The sequence below is a fragment of the Pistacia vera genome, unplaced genomic scaffold (assembly GCF_008641045.1).
Source record: "Pistacia vera cultivar Batoury unplaced genomic scaffold, PisVer_v2 Contig139, whole genome shotgun sequence".
NCBI lineage: Eukaryota > Viridiplantae > Streptophyta > Magnoliopsida > Sapindales > Anacardiaceae > Pistacia > Pistacia vera.
Window position 1 is genome coordinate 260,259 of NW_022195455.1, and position 26,257 is coordinate 286,515.

General features: G+C 41.7%; 4 protein-coding genes across 5 annotated transcripts; 3 read left to right on the forward strand and 1 right to left on the reverse strand.

Moving 5' to 3' along the window:
- Positions 1 to 1,458: 1,458 nt before the first annotated feature.
- LOC116122938 (non-specific lipid-transfer protein 1-like) lies at positions 1,459 to 2,224 on the forward strand. Its single transcript, XM_031408740.1, has 2 exons — positions 1,459 to 1,867; positions 1,964 to 2,224. The coding sequence occupies exons 1-2, from the start codon at positions 1,521 to 1,523 to the stop codon at positions 1,974 to 1,976; spliced, it is 360 nt and encodes a 119-aa protein (XP_031264600.1). The 5' UTR covers positions 1,459 to 1,520; the 3' UTR covers positions 1,977 to 2,224.
- Positions 2,225 to 16,420: 14,196 nt separating this feature from the next.
- LOC116122950 (putative ripening-related protein 1) lies at positions 16,421 to 17,367 on the reverse strand. Of its 2 annotated transcripts, XM_031408755.1 has the most exons (2): positions 17,210 to 17,367; positions 16,421 to 17,128 (listed from the first exon to the last, which is right to left on the reverse strand). In XM_031408755.1, the coding sequence occupies exon 2, from the start codon at positions 17,035 to 17,037 to the stop codon at positions 16,573 to 16,575; it is 465 nt and encodes a 154-aa protein (XP_031264615.1). In that variant the 5' UTR covers positions 17,038 to 17,128; positions 17,210 to 17,367; the 3' UTR covers positions 16,421 to 16,572. The 2 variants fall into 2 exon arrangements, with proteins under 2 accessions (XP_031264615.1, XP_031264614.1); XM_031408754.1 differs by lacking the exon at positions 17,210 to 17,367 and having other exon boundaries at positions 16,421 to 17,184.
- A 3,475-nt stretch (positions 17,368 to 20,842) lies between these two features.
- Positions 20,843 to 21,577, forward strand: LOC116122969 (non-specific lipid-transfer protein 3-like). Its single transcript, XM_031408771.1, has 2 exons — positions 20,843 to 21,247; positions 21,354 to 21,577. Exons 1-2 carry the CDS (start codon positions 20,895 to 20,897, stop codon positions 21,361 to 21,363), a joined length of 363 nt encoding a protein of 120 aa, XP_031264631.1. The 5' UTR covers positions 20,843 to 20,894; the 3' UTR covers positions 21,364 to 21,577.
- A 2,945-nt stretch (positions 21,578 to 24,522) lies between these two features.
- On the forward strand, positions 24,523 to 26,045 carry LOC116122921 (RING-H2 finger protein ATL74-like). Its single transcript, XM_031408723.1, has one exon. The coding sequence runs from the start codon at positions 25,022 to 25,024 to the stop codon at positions 25,598 to 25,600; it is 579 nt and encodes a 192-aa protein (XP_031264583.1). The 5' UTR covers positions 24,523 to 25,021; the 3' UTR covers positions 25,601 to 26,045.
- Positions 26,046 to 26,257: the final 212 nt, after the last annotated feature.

Below are 26,257 nucleotides of genomic sequence, written 5' to 3' on the forward strand. Positions count from 1 at the left end.
TCTTCCATCACAATTCACAGCCGTGGTTGGGGTTGGTCACTGGGCGCTGCAGGTGGGGTTCGATTGCGTGCGAGGGGTGGCTATGGGCGTGGAGTTTGGTTGTGCACGACGGGGTGGTGATGGGGAGCAAGATTGGCTGGGCACAACCCGTAGCCAAGATTTCTAGTTAGTGGGGTCAAAAGATATTTACAATAAAATATACACCGAAGTAATAAATATAAATAAAAAATATTTTTAAAAGTTATATGTACCAAATTATCAATTTTATAATTATCTTATATTCAATTAACCAATATATCAGAATTCGCATCACAACTCTTTCATGATGATAACATGGGTAGGGTTGGTCACTGGGCACTATAGGTGGGGTTCGGTTGCGTGCGAGGGGTGGCGATGAGCGTGGAGTTTGGTTGTGCACGACGGGGTGATGTTGGAGGAGGAGGACGAGGGAGTGTGGGAGGGTTATTAATGGATTTCAAATAGATGATTGTAATAGTTACTACCATAGTGTGATTATGAAATATCAAGGGTGGTAACTGATTGTCTCTCAATTTTGTAAGCATGGACCATAAATTTGGCCTGGGCATTTATCTCTAGGCATAAAAATTAATTACTTATTAACATTTGTTTACCAGCTTGTTCTCTTTAATAATTCAATTTCCATTAACGGACTTGTAAAGCTCCAAGGAATTAACGTCTAAGGAATCCTCAAATTTTAATTTGTTCATCGACCCTCATTAATATAGTGCACATGAGCTGCTCTGGATGCTTTTTCTTCTTTTAATGGTTTCAAATCAAAGACAAATTTAAAGATAATATCAATAATATCTGCTTATGGCTCCAATCAAATATATTTCCGTATGAATATGCTGATCATTCGTCTTAGAGTATCTCTAATGCCAATTATGCTCTATATTTTAAAAAGTATCTTCCATATAATTAAAGAGTCCTTTTATTAATGTTTAAATATAAATAATAAAATTTTTATTTAAATCTAATTAATTTTTTAAATTTTAAAAATGATAATATATATATATTTTTAAAAAGAGAGTTAATAAAAAAAATTAATAAATAAAATACATAAAAACTTGTAATTTATTAATTAAAATTAAAATAAAGAATAAAATTTAATTTTTTAGATGTATAAAATTAAATTCATTTTTTAATTTATATTTAAAAAATAAAAAATCTATCATATTTTTTTTTTTTTTTTTTTTAGATTTATAAAAAGTTTATATCATACCGAGAGCAGTGGTTTTATTAACCAAATAATTCGTCTCATTAAATACATTTCCGTCGTTCATTTGAGAGCATTTAAAGTGGCTCAACTGTTAGCCCGACATGAAAACGAAAGCATTAAATCAATCCAACTGTTAGCTAGACCCCAACTCCTCTGTCGCATATAGGATCCTATAAGGAATATTTTCTATATAAACACCTTAATCTATTACGATAATTCTCACACTCATTTTAAAAGAAACTTCCAACTCTCTCTTATAATTTAATCAAGTCAAATTATCATGGCTAGCCCTCTGGCTCTTCGACTGGCTGGTTTGGTTCTGCTGTGCATGGTGGTGGGTGCGCCCATTGCCCAAGCTGCCATCACTTGTGGTCAAGTGTCAACCAGCCTCGGGCCATGCATAAACTACGTCAAAACTGGCGGGGCTCTACCCCCGGCTTGCTGCGCCGGGATCAAAGCACTTCGAGCGGCGGCCAAGACCACAGCTGATACCCAGGCGGCCTGCAAGTGCATTAAAAGCGCTGTATCAGCCATCTCCGGCATCAACTACGGTATTGCAGCTGGGCTTCCCGGCAAGTGCGGTGTCAGCATCCCTTACAAGATCAGCCCATCAACTGACTGCAGCACGTAATTAAACAAAATTTTTACACACTATTGTGAATATATATATTGCCTCATTATGGATTTTAATCCTTTATTAATTTTTGTTGTTGTTATTTGCAGCGTTAAGTACTGAGTTCGTGAAGAGAAGCAATACTTCTCAGAAGCAAAATATATTATATGGATGGAATAAAGTGGGAGCGAAGAATCTGTATCTTCTCTTCTAGGGAGTATTCGTAGTGTTAATCTAAGTAATTGTATTTCTTTTACTAGACCTTGTATCCCACATTTTATATTTGACTACAAGATGTAGACTACTTTATTTTATGTATAAATGGTCTTATCTTGATTTGGTTTATAATGAACATCCGGTTGGCTGGTGCATTGTCTAGCTTCAAGGTTAATAAAAAAAAGGATAAAAAAAATTGAAAAAAGGTAAAGACAGCAATGAACAAACTTGCTTAATGAATCAAACCAATAATAGTTATTAACAGATTCTGTAAAATAAAAGTGTCCTCTCAAACTCCATAAGAAGAAGAAGAAAGAAACTACTGATTCTTCGTAACCGTAGTAAATTCCGTCAATTAATCGTCTCTTCACCATCACAATCAATTGCGAACGCATAACGCGATGCATAAACCATTGGACAGAATTGAAGACAACGAAAGCTGATTGCCGTCAATTGGACGATGATGTTGTGGTTATAAACACATTTCTGGTATTACGTGAAGCTCTTCAATTGGTGCTAACTGGGACTCGATAGCTTACCAAACGGAGAGGCTAGAGAGGTAGAACCGACACTTTTATGACTGATTAATTCGTATGTCCAAAGCCAAAAGGAAACAGACAAATGGGTTTCTTTCAGCTTCACATATTTCCTGCTTCAAGGACAATAATGCTGCAGGTACTGCCACTGTCTCTTTAATTCAATGAAAGCTGACTAATTCCCGTTACTGTTAGGTTCATCTCATTGATTCTTACAAACATTAGAAACCTTGGGGTTTTTTTGTTTTTAATGGATACATACAAACCTAGATTTGACTTTAGATCCTCTTATATTTGAATTTGGAATGGTGTTATTTGCAGGAGAGAAAATATTGTTTTTAAAAATATGCGTATTAATTCTTTTTTAGGTGTTCATAATTTTAATACAAATTTTATAGATTAAGGTTTAGTTGATAAATGTATCATGTATTATGTCTTCAATGAGAACAATATTTAAACACACTGACTTCATAGATGATTTTTTTTTTTTTTTTTTTTGACATAAATTGATGTCACATATAATTAAGGAAAGAGTATAAATGAAATAATAAAGTTAATACTAATTAATGAGAATTAGTGAAAAAGAAAGGAAACTGTATTTCGTGGTCACCGTCCTAACCCTATTAATTATGTCTGATATTCAAAAATGGAAAATAATATAGAGCCTCTTTTTTCATGCCGCCAAACCTAACATTACTCCTGTAAAAGGGAAAAGTTTCGGAGAACCACGTTTTTACATAAAATGTGACACACTTTATAAGCTATTAAATCAAAACACTTTGGATGGTTGAGATTCAATTCAATACAACTCGCATAATTAAACCTTTTAAAAATATCATATTTAAATGCAATCTCAACCATTCAAATACATTAATATAATGGTTCAGAATTTGTGTCACAACTTGTGTTAAAAAGAAGGGCTCCCAATCCTAACCCATTTTGTAGGAATTCTAACATGAATTCCACTCAATTCTAACAATCAATCCCAAAATCTAAATATTGATTATAAAATACTGATGATATGAATTCATACAACCTCAATTCATATATCACCTTATTTCAAGCAATTTCAAATCAGCCTAAACTAGGAATCAATTGCAACACCCTAACACAAATCTGGCTAACACGTCACAAGCACACACAACCCTTATGACAACTTTAGAACAACACTTTTCATCTATTCTCAATCAACACAAACTCATTGCACTTCAAGTACACGGCACAAAATTGGAACACAAACAAAACAAGTCAAGCCTGAAATTGAGATGAATGATAACCAAATGGAAAATAACTTACAAGATAGATGGCCGAGGATCATTCAAGCCTAAAGGAACTCTACCAGCTTGAAAAATCAATCCACCACCAAGCTTGACCGAAACTTGGGTAAAAAAAATTTAAAGAGAAAAACAATTCTTCAAAGAAAATACTATTCATACAATATTCATTGTCTAATTCATATTACGAAAGAGTGGCATTTAAATAAGGTTTAACAAAATGTGAGAATTGCCCTAACAAATATTACAAAATCTTACACAAAATATTAAGGGTTAATTCTCTTCAATTCAACTACAAAATGCAAACCATACCCATTTAATGCAAAGAACAATCACCCCTTAAATTAATTATCTATATCCCTAATTGCATTTTACTTGATTTTATTTCGCCAAATTGAATCAAATAGTATCCACACCCTGGTCATAAAAAGGCTTGCAAGTCCCAGCTTCAACACTGAAAGTAACAAGGAAAAAAAAGGCAAACAAAAAGAAGAAAACTAGAGTAAATTCGCTCCCTCATCTGGTAATTATTCTTGTATTGCTTTTAAGTTTGTGCGAAGAATAGGTGAATTGATGGTAGACTATATATGGGGATGATGAATTTACTAGCTGTCATTTGCAGTGACAATTTTGAGGTGGTCTTTTAAATAATTATACTGTGCATTCATCAGAAGTATCGTATCAGAAAGATAAAGGGGTATACGTGTTAAAAGAATCTCGGAGATTAACAACTGGAATCATATCAGGGTCTCCAAGTGATCTGCTACTTTAATTGGTTTTTGTATTTTAGATGTCAGTGGGGGATTTAGTTGGATACGTACGCTAGATAACTTAGAGGCGGGCTGGCGGCATTACCGAATTCTCAGTGTGTTTATCTATCGTTAAAGATAAAAATTAAGGACAAAACCATTTTAACCAATTCCACAAAGCAATCGTAGAGAAATTGTCATTCACCAGCCGAACAGGCTTGGGGAAATCCGGAACATCTAGCTTCTTGAAATGCTATCTGCTTTTTATTCATCATTGTAATTTGTACGGCATTGATCATCATTGATTTCTGATCATTAATTCTATATCTTTAGGCAACTGCATGCTTCAAGTGAAGACATCCGAATGAGGAAATATTTTTTCGTAGCATAATACTATGTTTATAATTTTTTTTAATAAATTTTCTCTCACAATCTCGATGTGATAACTTGTGAATAATCGGATTATAAATAGTTAAGTGGGATATATAGTGACTAAATGAGACCTATTTAAGAACTGTTACATCGAAATTGTGAAAGAGTTTATGAGAAAAGGTTGTAACAAATTTAAAAAAAAAAATGAACATGAATATATAGAAGGAAATGGCACAGTCATAGAGCTAGCTCCTAGCTAGCTGCAATGGATGTTATATGCTTCTATAAATCAGAAGAACGTAAAAGATGAGAGCTCCTTGAAAGCGCAAACTAAATATTAAAAAAATTCATCCGGTCTAAAGGGAAGGGTGCTCTGTCCTTACATGAATAAATCACAGCAACAAAAGTTGACAACAATGATTCTGATATGAAAATGATGAGCTAGCTGTATTAAACAATAATATTGTTGATGCTCGTTTTCGGCACCAACCAATTGTCACGTGGGTATTACTATTTGAAGTATTAATACGCGTGATAATGGATATATGAAGTGAAATAAATGCAAAGAAGACTTTTAAAGTGGTTCGGATGCTAAGGTAGCAAGTCCTACGTCCACTGATTTATATTGATATTAGTGTGGGTCAGGTCGCGAAGCGGACTGACGTACATAAGAGTTATGAAAAGTAAGTGTCTTTTTCAAGAGAGAGTGAGAGTGATTCTATGTAAAAAATGGCCGAATCCCCTTAATGGAGGGGTCTTCTTCATTTTATATCAAATTGAAGTGTGTAATCATCATTAAATCCATGGGTTGGTGTGATTGTCAGGATATAATCCGGCTTTACGTCCCATTTTCCTTTTTCCAAGCTGACTTCGCACGACTTGCTGCAGAGGAATGGACGCGTGTGAGCTCCATATTATTTTGCAGGTCTGACGTGTGCGTGTTGCCCTGACGGGAGTAGGTCACCCTTAACGTGACTTTCCCACGTCAGCCCTTTATTTTTCCGGGCATAACAGAAGCCCCCTAGTTTTTAAGGTTTGAGGAACGAGCCTTGGAAACTAAGTCACTCTGGAGGCTTTGGTCGCTCCGACCTGGATGGGGTGAGCTCGGCTCAAGACTCGCAGCGAACACGATCTCGCGCGATCCCTTGCCTAAGCGACCTGATAATCTTCATCCTAGCGACCTGGACTTGACGGACGCTCCTTTCTGTACCTTAGAGGTTCAATGAACCTGGCTCTGCGCTGTCAGGCGCTCTGCATTCGTTACAGCGCTTGTCAGACACATTAAATGCGTGGTATGATGACCCGACGCCGTTTTGACAGCATTGACTGTGTAACGCGTTTGAAACGACAACCCTTATTACTGCATTTAATGCGACGTGGGTTTGAAACGACGCCCCTTTTCATGGGCATTTATGCGACGTGGGGGCATTTAATGCGGAGGAGAGAGAGAGAGAGAACTGCCGTTTCGGTTCCGAGGGGTGGTAACCGTCGATTCGCAATCCATATAAAACTTTGTATTTTCGATGAGGTCACCGAGATTTCTTTCGCTTCGAGTGATAAACTTTCGCAGACCAAGAGTCATTCTCTCCCGATCGGCGCTTTAGGCAACCAGAACGAGTTTCGGCCTCAGCTCCATATACCAAGAGTAAGGTTCTTTCCTTTTTTCGTTTTGCTTTGGTTGGTTGAACCACGCGTTGGGTCTTCCGGTGTTTCACCGGAGTCGTGACGCCGTTATTGGATTCGAGCCGTGGATGGCGGCTTGAATCACCGCTAGGTTTTAAGTATTTGCCCCTTGCCGCCGCACGGGACAAACACGAAGGCCTAAATGACCTGTCTGTCGGTGTTGCAGACTGGATGGAACCGTCAACATCCAGGCCGGAAGGAGCCAGCTCGTCTCGCGGGGAGCTCCCGAGGACGCAGCTCTCGATGTCTACTCGGTTCACCTCCGAGGAATATGCTAGATAAAGAGGCAGTTCGACATCCGCTCGGAGGTGTTCCTCGACCACACTAGGCCGTCACGGCGTCCGGCCGACGGCCTTGCGCGGATCTCTGAGGAGATCTTTAAGGGTGGAGGGAGGATTCCCTTCCATCATTTCATCAGGTCGGTCCTGGATCATTTCGGGATCGCACCAATGCAGTGACGCCAAACGCGTATGTCATCGTTGTCGCGATGTACATAGCGTGCTGCGAAAACAGTTGGGAGAGCCATCGCAGTGGAGCTCGGCGTCGCTACTACTGAAGAAAGTAGGGACAAGGATTTACTATTTGTCTCGGGACCTACCATTACCGCGGGGATACACAGCTATCCCAGCAATGCGGGGGCCTACGAGACAAAGTTTTTCTTTTTCTTTTATGACGGTCCATGCCATTTCAGGATCCAAGTGGTTTTTTCACTGTGTTAATATACTCGCTGATCTATGATAACGACCTGTTTTCTTTGTAGTCAATAGAACGACCGAGCAGAGGCTACTCACCGACCCAGACAGAATTGTATTTCGGGATACTGGACGACGAGAAACGGGATGCGAGGAAGCTCGTGACAACCGCGAACCTGCGGAAGTACGATTTTTTCACGACAAGGCGTCGTTAGAACCCCTGGAAGGTAAGTTATACTGGTAGCTTTCTGGTCGTGATATAAATTCCTTACTGACGAGCTTAAATACAGAGACCATGGCCCCAAAGAAGTCGGGCAGTCCCGCCACCCATTTGTTTTCCCTCGATCGAGGAGTGAGAGGGAAAGGGAGAGGGCGGCCGAGGCTGCCCGTGCTATTCCGGCACAACCGCTTCGAGCTTCCGCGCCTTCGCAGCCCCGTCCTGCACAAGAGGCGACCAGGACAGAACAGGTGCTCGGGCACCTTCTGCTCGCCCCAGACGGAAGGCTCGGCCCAAAGGTCCAAGAAGAGGAAACGGTTCAGGTCGAAGGTCTGAGACGAATCTGGGAGGAGCTCTAAGAAGCGCCCGGAATCCAGGAGGTCGGGCAAGGAACCCGCGAGCGAGACATTGACTGGCGACAAGGGAAGGACGCGCCTGTTCTGGACTGTTGGGGAGTTGCCCGAGTACCTGCAGCCAATTGTCTATGGCCTGCTCGAGTGCGAGCTATCAGAGTTGTACGGCGAATTTGCAGACAGGGCGACGACCTGATGGCCACGTGTTCCAACATCTGAGCAAGGTAAACCAGCTGTACTTGAAATTTCATTTTGATTTATTTCTAACGTATACTGCTCGCAGGGGTTGCTTGCGATGAGGATGTCCATGGAGAAGACGCGGCTGGGGGCCGCAAAGGGGACGAGCGACCTGCAGGGGAGGTTGCGAAGCTGAAGCAAAGTTTGGAGTCCGTTGAGGCGGAAAGAACCCAAGCGTTCGAAGCAGCGAATAGGTACTGAACCAAAGGACGTGCTCAGCGAACAGTGGACTTCCAGAGGGCGGAGCTCGATTGGCGTGCTGAGGAAGTCAGAAACTTCAGGACAACCGCCAGGCTCTCTAGGGAAGTCGGAGAAAAGGACCAGGAGCTCTAGGCGACCTTCGCACGGGCTCAGCGAGCCGAAGAGATGGCAGGCCTCCGAGCAGGAAAGGCTAGCTCTTGAGGCCGAGCTCCAGGAGAGTCGGCGGGGAGAGTAGCTTCTCTGACTGATGAAATACAGAATCAGCAGAGGAGCCAGAAGAAAAGGCCGCGGACTGGACAATGGGTTATTTACTCCTTACGAGCGAGGAACCGGATTTGGACATGGCCGACCTCAGGAGAGTTGGTAGGGACCTTGCGGATCATGGCCGAGGAGGACGACCAAGCTGCCGCGGCCGCCCAGGGACCCACAGGCAGGTGGCTCTGGCTGAAGGATCTTCCCGACCAGCCTAGGCGTAATGGTTGTCCTTGTTGTAATCGGGTTTTTGGACTCTTTTGTTTGTAATGAATGAAATCATCTTTTCAATTTGCAGTTCGCTCTTTAGTATTGTGTAACAATTTACAATTTGCGATTTACATGAGCAATTGTCTAACTTTTACATGCGAACAGAACACATACGAACTGTTTCGAGCGAACAAAGTAATATTGAAAGAAATTAACAAAAACTGAGTTGAGTTTGAGATTACTGATAGTATGCCGGAGGTGCTCGGCATTCCAAGCTCGGGGTACTTTGGAACGTTAACCTTTTGAGATGGTAGGTCCCCGGTTGATACTTTGTCGACCCGGTATGGACTTCCTAGTAGGTCCTAGTACCCCGCACTCGGTTCTCTGGTCCAAGGAGAACTTCCTTAGCACAAGGTCTCCGACCTGGAAGTCTCTTCGCTTGACCTTTGGGTCGAAGAATCTTTTTGCTCGCTGCTGGTAGGTCGCTATCCTTAGCGAAGCCTTGCTGCGGTGCTCTTCGACCAGATCCAAACTTGCTCTCGTTAGTGCTTCGTTTTCGTCCTCATCGTACAATCCCTCCGAAGAGACCCAGTTCCAACCTCTACAGGGATCATGCTTCACAACCATAGGCTAGCGAAAATGGAGTTTCCGAGGTAGAGGTCCTTAGAGGTGTCCTGTACGCCCACAGCTTCGGGGAGGTCGTCAGCCCAATTCCCTTTGGCTGCCCCGAGCTTGGCTTTCAGAGTGTGCTTGATGGTCTTGTTGACGCTTCAACTTGGCCATTCGCCTGCGGTCTGGGACTGAGTGGAATTTTTATGAATGCCCAGCTCGTCGCAGAACTGCTTGAACTCCTCATTATGAATTGCTTTCCATTATCCGGATGAGGGTGTGAGGAATTCCGTAGCGGCACACTATGTTCTGAAAACGAAGTCTTTCAGCTTTCTGGCGTGATTGCGGCTAGTGGTTTGGCTTCGACCCATTTTGGAAATAATCTACGCGATCACGACATACTTGACCCCTCCCTTCAACTGGCATGGGGCCGATAAGGTCGATCCCCCACATGGAAATGGCCCGGGGCTAGACATAGTGATCAGCTCGTGAGAAGCGTCGCGGGATGTTCGCGAACCGTTGGCATTTGTCACATTTTGACAAAGTTGTGCGCATCCTCCTGGATTCGGGGCCAATAGTATCCTAGCGAACAATCTTGTTCGCAAGAGAACAAGTTGCTGCGTGGTTACGCAGATCTCCTCATGAATTTTCCTCATGTAAGTCTGCTTTTCACTGGTCACACATCGGAGGAGTGGGGCACTGAATCTTCTCCTACAACTGATCCCCGATGAGGTGAAACGAGCAGACCTTCTCGTAGGACCTTTGCCTCGACTTGTGTAGGAAGATCCCGTCCTTGAGGTACTGGACAATGGGAGTCATCCAGGAATCTAGCTGAATCGTTCACGGCTGTTCGGTGAGCTGATAGTTGGAGCATTGACAAAACGAACAGGAATGCTATCAGGAGCCTCTGAATCTAGTGACGAGGCTATCTTTGCCAAGGCGTCCGCTATTGAGTGCTCTCCCTGGGGATTGAGCGATCTCGAAGTGCTTAACGACCCTAGAGGACCTTAGCTCTTTCAGGTAGCGGACCAGTGTTTCTTCCTTAGCTTGGTATTCCTAGGATCTGGTTGACGACCAGCATAGAGTTGCTGTACACACTGATAGTGGGTGCACCCATTTCTTGGCGAGTCGCAAACCTGGCGAGCAGAGCTTCGTTTTCCTGGCGAGCAGAGGTTCGTATTTGGACTCATTGTTGGTCGCCTTAAACCCGAACCGGAGGATACCATGAATCCGAACCCCCGGGGCTCACCAGAGAAGACGCACCGGCTCTTTTCCTGTTTGATGACCCGTGAAGTAGAGGTTCCAGGTCGACAGGTTCTGAATAGTTTCTTGCCCGACTTCGCTAGACTGTTGCTCGCTTGGGAGATAGGAAAATTCCGAGATGAAGCTGCAACAGCCTGCCCTTTCATAGTCGACCAGGCGTGTACCTTAAGTCGAACTGGTCAGCTCCATGGCCCATTTGAGCAGTTTACCCGAGGCCTCGGTTTCTGGAGGACCTGCCTGAGAGGGAACTCGTCATTACATTGATTGTATGGGCTGGAAGTAAGGTGCAGCTTTGGACGCGACCAGTAGGGCAAAAGCTAGTCGCTCCATTTCGGGACGCCTCTCGGCATCCGATAGACGCTTACTTGCATAATATACTGGCCACTGAACTTTTTTTCTCTTTCGTATTAAAGGCACTGACCGCGAACTGAGACACGGACAGGTAGTGAGCAGGATTTCTTGTGGAAGAGGCTTATAGAGGAGAGGTGGCTTCCCAAGATGTCTTTTTATACTCTGGAATGCTGCTCGCATTCGGAAGTCCACCGAATTTCTTATTGGCTTTCAGAACATTGAAGAATGGTAAACAGCGGTGGTTAGCCTGATATAAAGCGCCTAAGTGCCGCTATTCGCCCGTTCAGACTCATGACCTGCTTTTTGCGGTTGGCTTTCCATGTCGAGCAGAGCTTGAATCTTTTCGGGGTTACTATCTGCCCCGCTGATGACCATATATCCAGGAACTTCCGACGATACTCCGAACGAACATTTGAGAGGGTCAGCTTCATGTAAAGCCAGAGTATGTCAAACATCTCAGCGAGATGCGAAATATGATCTGTGGCGACCTGGGATTTGACCAGCATGTCGTCCACTAGACCTCCATTGTCCTCCGACTGGTCGGAGAACATTCGGTTGACTAACCGCTGATAGGTCGCACCCGCATTCTTGAGGCCGAAGGGCATGACTTTGTAATAGTCAGCCCCGGTCCATAATGAAGGTGTGATGTTCCTATCTAGTTATACATCAGGATTGGTTGTATCCCGAGTATGCATCCATGAAGCTTAACAGCTCGTGCCCGAAGTTGCGTCAATGAGGTGGTCGATCTTGGCAGGGGGAAGCTGTCTTCGGGCAAGCTTTATTCAGGTCGCTGAAGGTATCCGCAGGTCCGCCACTTGCCATTTGGCTTTTTTACCAGGACCGGGTTAGTAACCCAGGTCGGGTAGAGAGCCTCGCGAATAGATCCATTGCGGAGAAGGTTCTCCACTTTTGATTTTTGCGGGTACCGCTCCGGATCCATTGCCCTTCTCTTTTGGCGAACTGGCTTAGCTTCACTGCTGACGTTCAGCGAGTGGCAAATAACGTTCGGGTCGATCCGGCTATATCTGATGCGACCAGGCGAACATCAATGTTCTCCTTCAAGAAGCTTACCAGCTCGGAAGCGAGCTGAGGGTTGAGACAGCTTCGTTTTTAGATTCGGCTCGGCTCTTTGGATCAACCGAAACTTGGACAGACCTCAACCGGGCCGCTCGGAGGGATTTCCTGAACTCGCGGATCTATGTTATCCTCCGCCGGACCAGGGTGTGGTCGGTCCGGCTGCGCCCTAGCAGGGCGGGGTGCACACCGCGAAATGCCCTTTCCTTTGTCGGCCATCTGGACTGATTTTACATAGCATTCGAGATGCGCTTTGTGATCGCTTACCTCCCCTCCCGTTGGAGTGGGGAACTTCATCTTGAGAGTGATAAATGTAAGTGACTGCCCTGAAAGTTCTCAGGAGAGGTCGCAAGGATTCCATTGAAGGCCGAGGACAGTCCACGACCAGAATTCTGTAACCCTAGTCACCTCGTCGTAGTCGCCGAGCGGTGACTGGTAGTTGGATCGTTCCATTGGGGATCAGGTGATCCCCTGTAAAACCGTACAGAGGCATCGAGGCTGGCTTCAGGTCGGCCTCGACCAGGTTCATTCTATCAAAAGCGGACTTGAACAGAATGTTCACAGCGCTTCCGTTGTCACAAGCATCCTGCAGACATTATGACACCCTATCAGGGGGTGATTACCAGAGCATCGTGAGGATGGTGAAAGCGAGCTGCCTCTTTTTCACAGAAGGTGATCGGTTCCTTTTTCGGGCTTTTTGGGGTCGTGCGAAGTGTTCATTACCCTAATCGGGTCGTGGCGAGCTTCGCGAGATATCTTTCCTGCGCTCTCATCGTGTTTCCGCCGAGGTGCGGACCTCCGAAGAGTTATATTACACTGTCGTACACGCTGCGATCACGGCGCTTTTCTTTTCGCTCCCCTTGGTTTTTCTTTGGGGAGTCGTCAATGTACTCCTTGAAGTGCCCTTCTTGATGAGCTCTTCGATAGCCTGCTTTAGAGTCGGCACTCATCGGTGAGATGCCCATTTTCCCGATGATAACGGCAGTACTTTTTGTTGTTTCTAGCTGTAGCAAGGGTTTTCATTGGTTCAGGCTCACCGAGTAGGCTAGCTTCCTCAGATTTGTCGAGGATCGCAGATATGGAAACATTTAACGGAGTGTATTGGGTCCCGGCGCGGTCGCGACGGGGGACAGAAGCATAGGACTTTTTCTGCTCGTAGGGGGTTTCTTCCTTTCGCTGACCGTCAATGTCTCCCTTGCGATCAGCTCGCTATTGTCTCCCAGACACTGACAATACGACTTGGACGTGCCGTGATCGCGACGGCGGAGTGCCGCCAGTGAATTCTCTATTCGGAGATACTTTTCTGCCAGGTTATAGAATCTGGTGAGGGAAATATCGTCCTCAGCCTGCAGTTCTTTCCACAGTTCGGTTTGCGGGCGAACTCCAGCTATTATAAGGGTTCGGATGGACTCTTCTGGTGCGTGAGCCACTTTGTTGAGCTCCCTGTGGAAGCGATCAATGTAAGACTGCAGGGATTCGTCTCTTTCTTGCCTTATATTGCTAAGGTAGCTCAACGGCATTGAAAATTTCCGGTTGGCTTGGAAATGCCGCAGGAATGTCGTGCTCATCTGAGGCCACGAACTGATCGATCCCGCTGGGAGCGACCTTAACCACCGTTTGGCATGAGAAGTCAGTGTCACAGCCAAACAACGGTATTTCGCAAGGTCCGAAACCTGGTGGAGCTCCATCAGGTCGTTGAACTCATATAAATGATCCTGCGGATCATAGTTTCCATCAAACGGCCGCATATCCTCCATTCTGAACCCTGGTGGAAGTGGAGTAGCTAGCACTTCAGGAGAAAATGGGGATGTAGAGGCGACCTGTGCCTGTTCGTTTCGCTGCTCCCTTAACCTGTCCAGAGCTCGCTGTAGCTCCTCAATTTGTGGTAACGGAGCCATACCTGGGTTGTTTTCACCTATGCGAGCCCGGCCTTCCCGATTGCGGTTCAGGAGAGTTCGGAGATCGGATCCCTCCTCGCCTCGGCTGGTATTCCCAACCGCGCTCGACACACGCTGACTAGAGGCGTGTGAAGGCGATGTATTGTGCGAGGCATTTTCACGACCCTCGCGGTGGTAGGAATCGCCCCGCGAGGTATGGAGGCCACCCGCATGAGAACGATCGGGATCGTTCTGCTGGTGGTGATCGGAATCATCGCGATCAGCATTTTCGGTCGGGCTTGCTTGCGACGTGGCATGGGACAGCTCGGGATCCACTTTTTCACCGAGTCTCAGCTCTGCCGACACCCTGCTCGAGGCGCCTTTTGTATTCGCTGGCCCTTGGGAGCCCGTAGGCTTACTTTTTGCCACTTGCTTGCCTTTGCGTTTACGCGCTGCAGTGCTCGAGGCACGGGCTATCCCTCTTTGCCGCGCTTTCGCACGACCTGCAGGCGTTTTTGGCGGTTGTACCGCTCCGGCTGTCACGGACGACATGCCTTGGTCCAGACAGTCCAACCTCTGGTTGACCGTCTGGAGAGTATTATCGAACCTCTCCAGGTAGCTTCGGATGGCAGGGTCCAGTTGCGAAGCTGCTGGGGTATTCCCAACAGCATTTTGCGAAACTGGAGGTATGTTGGAAGGGGTGTCCCTCTGGGCTGGGGGGACTCCTTCAGCATGTTGGTTCCCCTGCTCAGGTTCAGATTGGCGGGCCATTGTAGCTGCAAGGCCAGTAGGTCAAAGATTCTCTTGATGAAGGGTAGACGCTAAATCAGCCCTCCTTCTAGCGTCAAACTGTTGATGCTCGTTTTCGGCACCAACCAATTGTCACGTGGGTATCACTATTTGAAGTATTAATACGCGTGATAATGGATATATGAAGTGAAATAAATGCAAAGAAGACTTTTAAAGTGGTTCGGATGCTAAGGTAGCAAGTCCTACGTCCACTGATTTGTATTGATATTAGTGTGGGTCAGGTCACGAAGCGGACTGACGTACATAAGAGTTATGAAAAGTAAGTGTCTTTTTCAAGAGAGAGTGAGAGGAATTCTATGTAAAAAATGGCCGAATCCCCTTAATGGAGGGGTCTTCTTCATTTTATATCAAATTGAAGCGTGTAATCATCATTAAATCCATGGGTTGGTGTGATTGTCAGGATATAATCCGGCTTTACGTCCCATTTTCCTTTTTCCAAGCTGACTTCGCACGACTTGCTGCAGAGGATTGGACGCGTGTGAGCTCCATATTATTTTGCAGGTCTGACGTGTGCGTGTTGCCCTGACGGGAGCAGGTCACCCTTAACGTGACTTTCCCACGTCAGCCCTTTATTTTCCCGGGCATAACAAATATTCTCAAGCGACAAGACGCTTTGGAATTAACACTATATATCATCGGCTTCTTATTCTTCATTACTGTTAGGGAATAAGGAATTTAAGAGGAAGATACAACGTTTTAGTCCCTTCGACTGTTTAATGATAGATGCATGTTATTAAGTTATGAAACTCATCAACAGTATGGAAATAATTAAAAACAAGATTGACTCTACATCAAGCTGAAACTGATTAAACCAGACCGCCCAATATGAGTGCGTTTGGTTCAATATTTGTACCTATGTTTCCAATCATATTCTCTAAATATTATTCCAGAAATATTAGTATATTTTTAATTACTTTTAAACCCCTTAAGTTCATTAATTCACTAAATACCCCTAGAAAAAAGTTTAAAAATTAATAAAAACGCCCCCACTCACCTATACTTACCAGATCCCGGCAACCACTATCGGTGGTAGCCGAAATCTGTTACAACGGCTTATACTAAGCCCAGAACTGGCCGACTATTCACTGATCTGATCGTCGTTGGCTAAAACTTAGCCATAGTTGACCGAAAACGAAGGCCAAAGATAGACCTTTGCAACCGTCGACGGCCACATTTGGTCGTAGATCTGGCATTTTCCGGCCAGATTCGTGGTTACAACACAGATCTGACCGGTCTATGTCGTAACGTAATTTTTCGGCCAGATTCTGGCGGTGGTGGCCGGAATCTGGCACTGCAAGTGGTGGGAGTGTTTTTATCATTTTATATATTGGGGTGTTTAATTAAATTAGTAAACTTAGGGGTTTTTTTATAAATTTTTAAATTTTACCTTGTAATACTTTCATATTCAACTACCCAATATTATTCCCAAAATCCTATCCAAAATAATAAACTAAACGCATCTGATATTCCCAAAATTTTCATCAAGCTATTAATGGATATAGACCGAGACCAGGGAGTATCAGGATCAACAAATAACTACGTAATTTGAACATGGCAATCAAAGTGTGTTCCAGGAATTTTCCCATATAGATAAATAGGAAGAAGATGCAATTACGTAATAATTGATAGAAAATAGCATAACATATTGTATATTAATACATTAAAATTTATTAGCGAACGTAACAAACACAACAGAGTACTTCAACTATTACATATAATTCATAATCCTATGTATGTTGCGCATCAAGCATCAGACCAAGTGATATCTAATCCACCCCAGTTATCTTCTGGAACACCCAACGCTTTCCAAACAGCCTCCGAGGCATCCACTATATTGCAGTCGCATGGAGGCTGGTAAGCATGTTGTTCATCACATCCCATTGTTGAGTCACATTCATCAACAACCTTGGCCTTAACGCTGTTTTCATTACCATTGATGTTAATATACGTTAAGCAACGAGCCTTTTTATCGAACCATCCTGTTGAAAGTGCCACCACAAGCTCATCCTTGGTATGGTACTCCTCGTCACATTTTGATTCGTGACCACCATCTTGATTTTTCCCAAAGCCGTTCAGTGTCAACTTTGCATTTGTAGATCCTGAAACGGGAGGTGAATAGTCGTAAGTAGGGTACGTTTCACCTTCTTTACAGCAGTTGGAGTTATTTTCCTGGTTGCATTCTCCAGGAGGAGGGTTTTCTCCACTCATCGTGCCACTTTGCGTGCAAGTCTGAGCTTCATCACTTAAACAATCTATCACAAGAAAGAGAAAGCAAACAACAAGAACACTCAAGAACACTTGCTTCTTCATCTTCTATATCTTTTCTACCGTCTTCAATTAATTGTTGTTTCGCTGTGAAAAACTGGAATGGGGAAACGCTATATATATAGTGATGGGCAACTGTCTTCTAATGAAAAGCTCGACAATTTCGCCTTCACTAACGGCATAAGTTGCTAGGTTACCCAAAGTGGGGGATACGGAATTAAAAGAATCAACGAAAGGAACGATTAAAAGCTAGAGACAAAGTAGAGGTAAACGTTATATTACCAAGATTGATTATTGAATTCAACTTATACTAGCCTTAATTTTGTATGTATTGTTAATTTCCTTTGAGATGGGAATTGGGATTCAATTATTGCATGAGGTTACGTTTACAATACTCATTAAAGAAACCCAAGTTTATTACCATTTTGACTCTTCACCATCACAATCAATTGCGAACGCATAACGCGCATAAACCATTGGACATAATTGAAGACAACGAAAGCTGATTGCCGTGAATTGGACAATAATGATGTGGTTATAAACACATTTCTGGTATTACGTGAAGCTCTTCAATTGGTGCTAACTGGGACTCGATCGCTTACCAAACGGAGAGGCTAGAGAGGTAGAACCGACACATTTTTATGACTGATTGATTCGTATGTCCAAAGCCAAAAGGAAATAACCAAATGGGTTTCTTTCAGCTTTCCTTTCATATTTCCTGCTTCAAGGACAATAATGCTGCAGGTACTGCCACCGTCTCATTAGGACAACACTTTTCATCTATTCTCAATCAACACAAAGTCATTTCACTTCTCTACATAACACAAATTGAAACACAAACAAAACAAGTCAAACATGAAATTAAGATAAATGCCAAATGAGAAATAACTGACAAGATAGATAACCAAGGATCATTCAAGTCTAAAGGAACTCCACCAGCTTGAAAAATCCATCCACCACTAAGCTTGGCCGAAACTTGGGTAAAGGAATTCAAAGAGATATACAATTCTCCAAGGAAAATACTATTCATGCAGTATTCATTATCTAATTCATATTATGAAAGAGTGACCTTTAAATAGGGTTTACTAAACATGAGAATTGCCCTAACAAATATTACAAAATCTTTTACAAAATATTAATGGTTAATTCTCCACCATTTTATTACAAAATGCAAACTATACCCATTTAATGCAAATGATAGCCACCCCTTAAATTAAAGATCTATGTCTCTAATTGCATTTTACTTGATTTTCCTTAACCAAATTGAATCAAATAACATCCACACATTGGGTTTGGACCAATTAAGCTTCTCCCCACTTGATCTCCATGGATTGAGCTACACAAAAGGGCTTGTGCCATGTCTTGGACCTTTAACACATCTTGGACAAGTTTGTGAGTTTTCTTGAGTGCTTGAGCCGAATGTTGTCCTCCTTGTAAGGCTTGGGCTCCTTGAATTTTCAATGAACAATCTTGCATGTTTAAAAAACATAATGAGCTTGGATTTTCATCAACTGAATTCAAAGCTTAAGAATCAGAAAAACCTGGTTCTATCATAACTTCTGAATTCCTTGAATTCAGAAATAGTGACTGGTCTTCCATTTTAGAAACATTGCAGAATGACAACTTTCAAATAGGATTCAGTGCACGATCATATTTTGGAAAGAGGACTTAGCCAAATTTATAACAATCTATTGAGTCCTATTAAAGGCCTAATAAACTCTAAAGCTCATTATAGGCCCAAACTCACACTTTCGTCAACCCAGATTATTCAATAATGAAGTGTATTGGGTAATCCTAGAATAATCACATTAAACCTATCAGGATATCTTATTGAACTTGTTGATGCACAATTTAGGCACCAACTAATCGACACGTGCGCAGCGTTGATTGGACAAGAAGCACACGTGAATATGGATTATGAATATGAAATAAATGCAATGAGAGCTTTTAAAGTGGTTCGGATGCTAAGGTAGCAAGTCCTACATCCACTGGTTTGTATTGATATGGTGGGTCAGGTCGCTAAAGCGGACTGACTTACAAATGATTGAAAAGTAAATACAAAGCTTTTAGAGAGAGAGTTCAAATGTAAAAAATGATCGAATCCCCTTAATGGAGGGGTCTTTCTCTTCATATACCCTGTTGTATGCGTATAATCATCATTAAATCCTTGGGTTGGTGTGAATGTGAGGACATAATCTGACTTTACGTCCCATTGCCCACTTCTCAAGCTGATTTCATGCGATTTGGAGCAGGGGAGCGGACATGTGGGAGCTCCAGGACGCTTGACAGGTCTGACGTGTGCTTACCGTTCTGATAGGAGCAGGCCACGTTTCACCACGTGACTCCACGTCAGCCCTTGATTTCCCAGGCATAACAGAATTATTGAATTTTCTCAGTTTTATTGAGCCAAAATATAATTAATGCCCTCTTGGCTTTTGGGCTCGTTATTGACTGCAAAGTCGTGGTTGGAGGTGGATTGTCTTTTTGTTGCAGCCCCTCCCGTTGGGCGAATGCATTTCCCCTATTGACCTTGTACAAAGGTTTTTTGCCTTAGTATATTTTTAGACCCTTGTATAGTTCTTTTCCTTGGCCTGTCCAGGATTTTTGATTGGAGAGGAGTCGTTTCCGTATGTTGCAATCTTTTTCTTTTTATACAATTGTCGAGATTACCCAATATATATATATATAGACTTATGTCTAATGTCATGCACATTCTGAGAAGAATATGAGTAGCTAGCTTGCAAATGTTGAAATCAAGACTAAAACACATAACAGTGAAAGTAGTAGTAACAAAAACAAATCAATTTATCCTTGTTTGTCTCAATGAATGAATTACGTCCAGCATTCAAATAGAATAGTTTTTTTTAGTTTCAAAAACCTGCAAAATAGAATAATATAAATATACATCGAATGTGTTGACATTAACCCCATGCAAAGTACGAACCATATCTAACAATAAATATGTAGATACCGTTACATAATTTCATTAGTCAATATAAAAGAAAAATTAAAAAAAGAACTGTTAAGCATCTACAATTTGCTCTTAACTCCAATCACTACTGACCATGTAATTAATGTTTTAAAGATGAAATCTATTCCAAGAGAAATTTCTATAGAACAGGTAAACGGAATTTTAGATAATAATAAACGATCTTTATTCTATATGCTGACATTTAAATTAAGTTTTGGATCTAAAATATTTCGTAACCATGCACTGAGAAAAGAAAAATGCATATTTACCATCGAGCTTTTAATTTTAAGGCTTTAACTCTTCCAGTACACCATCGTTTTTCCTCGACATAATCCTAAGGCTCTCCATCGATTTGTTCATTTGTTGATTGGTCTGTGGTTTTATAAATTATTATAGGGGCTTTAGTTAGACAATAATTTGATTAAGAAATTAGATTCGGCACAAAAGGCCTATGAACCAAAACCTTTAATTAGGGCAGTTGCTAGTTAGTGTATGTTTATGTATAATAATTAAGGCATATTCCTTCATAAAACTCATCCCTTTATATTAAATTTGTTGTTTCAGGTCAAGTTTGTACGGTCACTCACCGGCTAGCAATCAATAACTTCTATTTCTGAAATTTTCTGGTGAGCGATATTAAAATCTTGGTTAACATCCTTCGGCATAGCATTTAATATGCCCAACTACTATTCATCCAAGCAATAATTTCAATCAACTACCGCACAAAATCCTCTGTATATATAAACACACCATCACTAACCTGCCTGAAACTATCGGAATAATTAGTCTCTCTGGAGTAGTCGAATCAAAACCAGGGTTTCTCTTCATTATGGCGAGCTCTATAGTCCTCAAACTTGCTTGTTTGGTGCTAGTTTGCACAGTGGCGATTGCCCCCCTGGCCACAGCTGATGTAAGCTGTGGGCAGGTGGTGAATGACTTGACCCCATGCATTAACTACGTCTCAAACGGTGGAACAGTGCCTGAAAACTGTTGCAATGGCGTCAAGGCACTGTATCAAGCGGCTCAGACCACGGCAGACCGCCAGAGTGTGTGCAAATGCTTGAAAAATGCAATCAGTGGAATTCCATACACGAACTACAACCTTGGCCTGGCTGCGGGGCTTCCTTCAAAATGCGGCGTTAATCTTCCTTACAAGATCAGTCCCTCTACTGACTGTAGCAGGTATCTTCATCGTCTTCTGTGTGCTTGTGTCTTATATGTGCTAGTTTTGATCACATTTATTATTAGTTCCAGTTTCTGATTTTGTCTGTGGCTATGACTGTTGCAGCGTGAACTAAAATGAGGATGATGATCGAGGAAGCAGCAGTGACAGTGTTTTCCTATGCGTTTAGTTTTAGAATAAGAGGGTATAAGTCCTCCTGGAGCTTCCTGATCATGAGGAAGCTTCAAGTGTGAGATTTAATATGTAGCCTCTCAAGTCTGTCTTGTTTCATATCATCTAGTTCGATCGACTTGTATTTATTGTGTTGTAATGTTGTTTTAATTAGTCAAGTCCGAAAAATCTTAAATTAAATAAGTGTTTAACAAAATACTCTACTCTTTAAACATCCAAAAAGAGACAAACTATTTAAAAGGATAAATCTAATGTATAATTAAAATATGAATGGGATAAAGCTGCATATGCATGAGTTCTGTTTCACGAGAAAAAATAAATAATAATAATATAAAAAAAGATTATAAAACCCTTACGAACAGGGTAAGGCTACACTTATTGATTCTGGATACCAAATGGATATTGACACCATCGGGATAGGGGATTACCCATGTTATACTCTACGTCAGTCAGGATGTCCATTTGGTAGGTAGAATCGGTAAGTTTAGTATTTTTCTTACAAATATCAAACCACAAACCTTAGCATGAAAGTGCAAATATCTCCCTTGTTACATAGAGAAGTTATTTAATTTAGATAATGCGAACTCTAATGTTTAAGCAAAGAAAAAATCTAGAATACAACGGAGATACCACGCTCATTCATATCACCTTCTAGTGGAATCTCTAGTTTTTTTTATCTTCTCTATTAGTTACTTGACATACATACATAAAGTTAGTACTACTCTGTGCTACTATAAACTTTCTCTAAGTGAAACCAATCCTAAACCTCAGCCAATTTATTATCTTTTAAAGATACTGGACTGTAGTTATGGCTAATTACTTATTGTAAGCCTATTCTTTTTCCATACTATATTTGATTACAGTATTGGGCTTAATAAGTTCAGCAAATAAGTTCAGTATCCTTTGAAAACTGTCCACAAAACTAGTTCAGTAGCCCACGATTGACTGAGAAGATTCATAATAAAAAAAAAAAATAGTAAACGATTGTTCCCACCCGAGGTTAAGCGAAATGACAGGTTCCACCCCTAGTTTCTTTTATTTCACATACCCACCCTTAAAGTAACACTGTTAATGACGGTTTGGATTCTAACATACATATATTATATATATATATATATACACACACACACAAATGCTATTACCAAACCACCACCACAGCCCATTCCAAACCACCACTACAACCGGCCAAATCACCCATTTCCAATCCACCACCACGACTGGCCCACCTTAGAAAGCAGCACCCACAGTCCTTTCCAAAATAACACCCACTATGAAGTAAATCAACCCAGCACAAATACATGCAAATAAACCCAAATCCACACCAAAAATGATATGCGATCCGGATGGCTATGAACGTAACTCACACTCATTTACAAGCAGAGATGAAGTTGCCGATGATAGCTTCTTAGTGGCGTTAAACTCAATCAACGGCATTGCTCTAGCAATGCCTTGTCTTCTCTTTACATGAATTGAACAGATGAAAAGCTTCTGGGTGGTTGGGGACTCTTTACGAATAGGGGAGGGGCAGTGGTGAAATGGTTGGTTGAGGACTTTGGCGAATAGGTGCTGGGGGCAGTGCTGGGTTTGGGAAGGTGTGAGGTGTTCGGCAACGATGGGTGGCAGTACGGCTTTTCACCCTAAAAAAAAATAAAAAAAAACCTTAAAAATAACAATCAACAACCAAACTTAAGAAGATGGGATTGCATAAAGTCGGAATCTAGAATTTAGTAAAGGAAATGGAAGAGAGAAAACGAATAAAATGACTATTTTAACTTTCAATGGTTAAAACAAAAGAAACGGTGTTATTTTAAAGATAAAAATATAGAATAAATAAAAGTAAGGGTGAAAACTTGCTAGTACGCTAAACATCGGGTGGGAACATGTTGTTTACTCTATATAAAAACAAAAACAAAAAAAAAAAAAAAAAAGGAGGGCACATGCCGAATGAACTTCATGCGAAAAGTTAAAGCTTTCTTTACTATTTACATGTTCTGAAATAATGTGGTTAGGTAACCTATTGCCATCATCGGTCGCTAGCATGACTCAAGAAAGTGTCGTGTAATCGGTGCAACCGCCAAGAGCTTTATCTTTAAATCCTACCTAATTGTATGGAAAAGTAAAGGGCGTTTGATGTAACATGCATTCAACAAAACCAACCAAGATGGCGCACGTATTATTTGAGGCTTCAATGCAATTCAATGATGTGTAGGTGTAACGTAACCTAAACCAAACCAATACTAGGCCCATCAACGTGTCCCTCCAACTACCACTACTTAACTTGACAGTTCGTTTAAAAATTTTAGGTATAATATTTAAGAAGTTTTGAATTCGAATCCTTACGATTATTAATAAGAAATAATTACTAGAAACTTATCTAGCCGTTAACATCAGGACCTCGAGGAACTAATTAATATGTATGCAAACTGACCTGGATTATAATTCACAAACTTAGATATTAGTGGACCACAAAAAACAGTCCATTGTCCCTTCCCCGCTCCTGTCCTATATGTGCCTGCTTCCCCAATCCCCATTTAAACTATCTGTTCGACCCACTTGACCACCTTTAGTCTTTTTTCAGTTTCCGAAGGGATGTTTGAGTAGTTTGATTGACGTAATTTGATGAAGGTGGGTTTATTTTATAAGAAAGAAACAAGAACTCTACCCGTATACCAGCTGAAGGAATACAGTACGGTTCACCTTTTTGCAGCGAAAAAGTTAGAGAGATATTTTGTGGGCGATATATAATATTGATATTTGATATTGTCTTCGCTTAATCATAGTACTTAACTTATCTCTGCCTAGAATGATGTCCTAAAGTGGGATATTATCGAATAAAATAGCAGCAGTAAAGCTTCCACTACGTTTCAAACCTGCTGCATCATCCATCTGTCTCTAACTTTGGTTTTGGTTCTGATACAACTGTTACAATCAAAATTTAGCCTAGTGGATTTGGTAATTCTAAGCTTTGTGCCATTTATTTATATAAAGTGTTTAATCATGATTAGTTAGGCAAATCTGCCACTAGATTTTCTTAAATATCTTAATTTCTTTGAGACTTGACTGACCCCTTCCGGGGCTACAATCACATTGATATAAATAATCTAGCCTACCTTCCACTACCCCCAACCTGCACCACAAAAGTCACTTTTCTCTAATTTCTCAGGATAATGATAAACTTGAGATATTTTTATCTCCCCTCACCGCCTGCTCATGAATTATAATCAACAGGTAAGACTGAATATTTATACTTCAATTCCATCTGTTTCATTATCTCAATTCCTGATAAAATTTATCCCAGTAGAGAGGGGGAGGACCATTTAGTTGGAATCATGCAGCAAAAGGGTCCCGGATTCCAATAACAGCCACTCAGACAGACAATTTACAACCTTTCTTTTTTTGCTTTGCTCTTATCTTAGAGACAACTATGAGATGCTCTTTGTATCTGTCTCTTTCTAGCCGTGAAGAAAATCGCTTTGAAGCTTTGAGTTGAGCCCTGAAACATAAACAACCACCAAAAATATCTTTCTTACTTCAAACACCAAAACCCCATCAAAACTTTCAGGGTTTTTTGCCCGCTAGTGGTTAAAAAAATCTCGGTGAATATGCCTCGTCGCCTTCTTGAGACAGAGCTCAGTGTGCCGCCGGTTAGTCATGGAATCAACAAAACTAACGATGGGTACATTAACGAGACGAATTTCGACACCAACATGGTCATAATCTTGGCGGCTTTGTTGTGTGCTTTAATTGGAGCACTTGGTTTGAACTCAATAGTTCGTTGCGCTTTGCGTTGTAGTCATAGGTTTGTCATGGAGACACCAGAGCAAGCCGCCACACGTCTCGCCACAACAGGCCTCAAGAAGCGAGATTTACGGCAAATCCCGATTGCTGTTTACGGTGAAGGTGTCAATATTCCGGCCAGCGAGTGTCCAATTTGCCTTGGTGAATTTGTAGATGGTGAAAAAGTTCGGGTTCTGCCAAAATGTAACCATGGGTTCCACGTGAGGTGCATAGACACATGGCTTCTTTCACACTCATCGTGTCCAAACTGTAGACATTCGTTGCTTGAAAGCGCCACAACTACAAGCTCAGCTCCGCCACCTGAATCTCGATTGGCAGCTGCTCAGCAACAGCAAGTGCAAGAGAACAGGGTGGTTGTAGCTGTTAACGAAGCAGCAGGTTAATAATTAATTAAAACTTTAATTACGGTTTTAATTAGTACTTAAACAGTGGTTTTCAGTAGGCCAAAATGGCGGTTGTTGGATGGATTTGATTTTACTACTGGAATTGTTTAATACATGAGATATTTAGTTAATGAAAGAGAAAGACATGAAATTACCAGCACTATGTTTATGGTTGTCCGTTTCCAAATTCCGATCCGATTTTGCATGTGGAATTGTACTAAACCATGTGCAAGTTGCAACATCAATTATTAGGTGTATTTTTTTGGCCCATTTTGGCAATTATTGAGGCAGTAGATTGGATCAATTTTTTTTTTTTTTTTTTTTTTTTTTGGCATTGGTTGCTGACCTTCATGTGAGGCCAAATTTGGTTATGCCATCCATAACTTTGCTGATCTCAGTTTGTCGAGAAAAATATTTATATGGAATGTGTTAATTCTTCGATCAACACTATTGTATTGGGTTTGTTTTAAAATTAAATTTAATTAAAACAGTTTATCATTACATCCATTTCTTATCAAATCTGTTAGGTGTGATTCATACTTTGCACTGGTTAATGCTAATACATTCGAAGTTTCCAATTTCTTGTCAATTAGGAATTGGGTTTAGAATTGTTTTGTAAATATTTAGGCCGGAAGCGTTTGGCCCAAAATGTGATAA

What these genes read in the sequence shown, in the direction of transcription:
- LOC116122938 (XM_031408740.1), top strand. Translation starts at nt 1,521, where the DNA reads ATGGCTAGCCCTCTGGCTCTTCGACTGGCTGGTTTGGTTCTGCTGTGC.
- LOC116122950 (XM_031408754.1), bottom strand. Translation starts at nt 17,139, where the DNA reads ATGAAGAAGCAAGTGTTCTTGAGTGTTCTTGTTGTTTGCTTTCTCTTT.
- LOC116122969 (XM_031408771.1), top strand. Translation starts at nt 20,895, where the DNA reads ATGGCGAGCTCTATAGTCCTCAAACTTGCTTGTTTGGTGCTAGTTTGC.
- LOC116122921 (XM_031408723.1), top strand. Translation starts at nt 25,022, where the DNA reads ATGCCTCGTCGCCTTCTTGAGACAGAGCTCAGTGTGCCGCCGGTTAGT.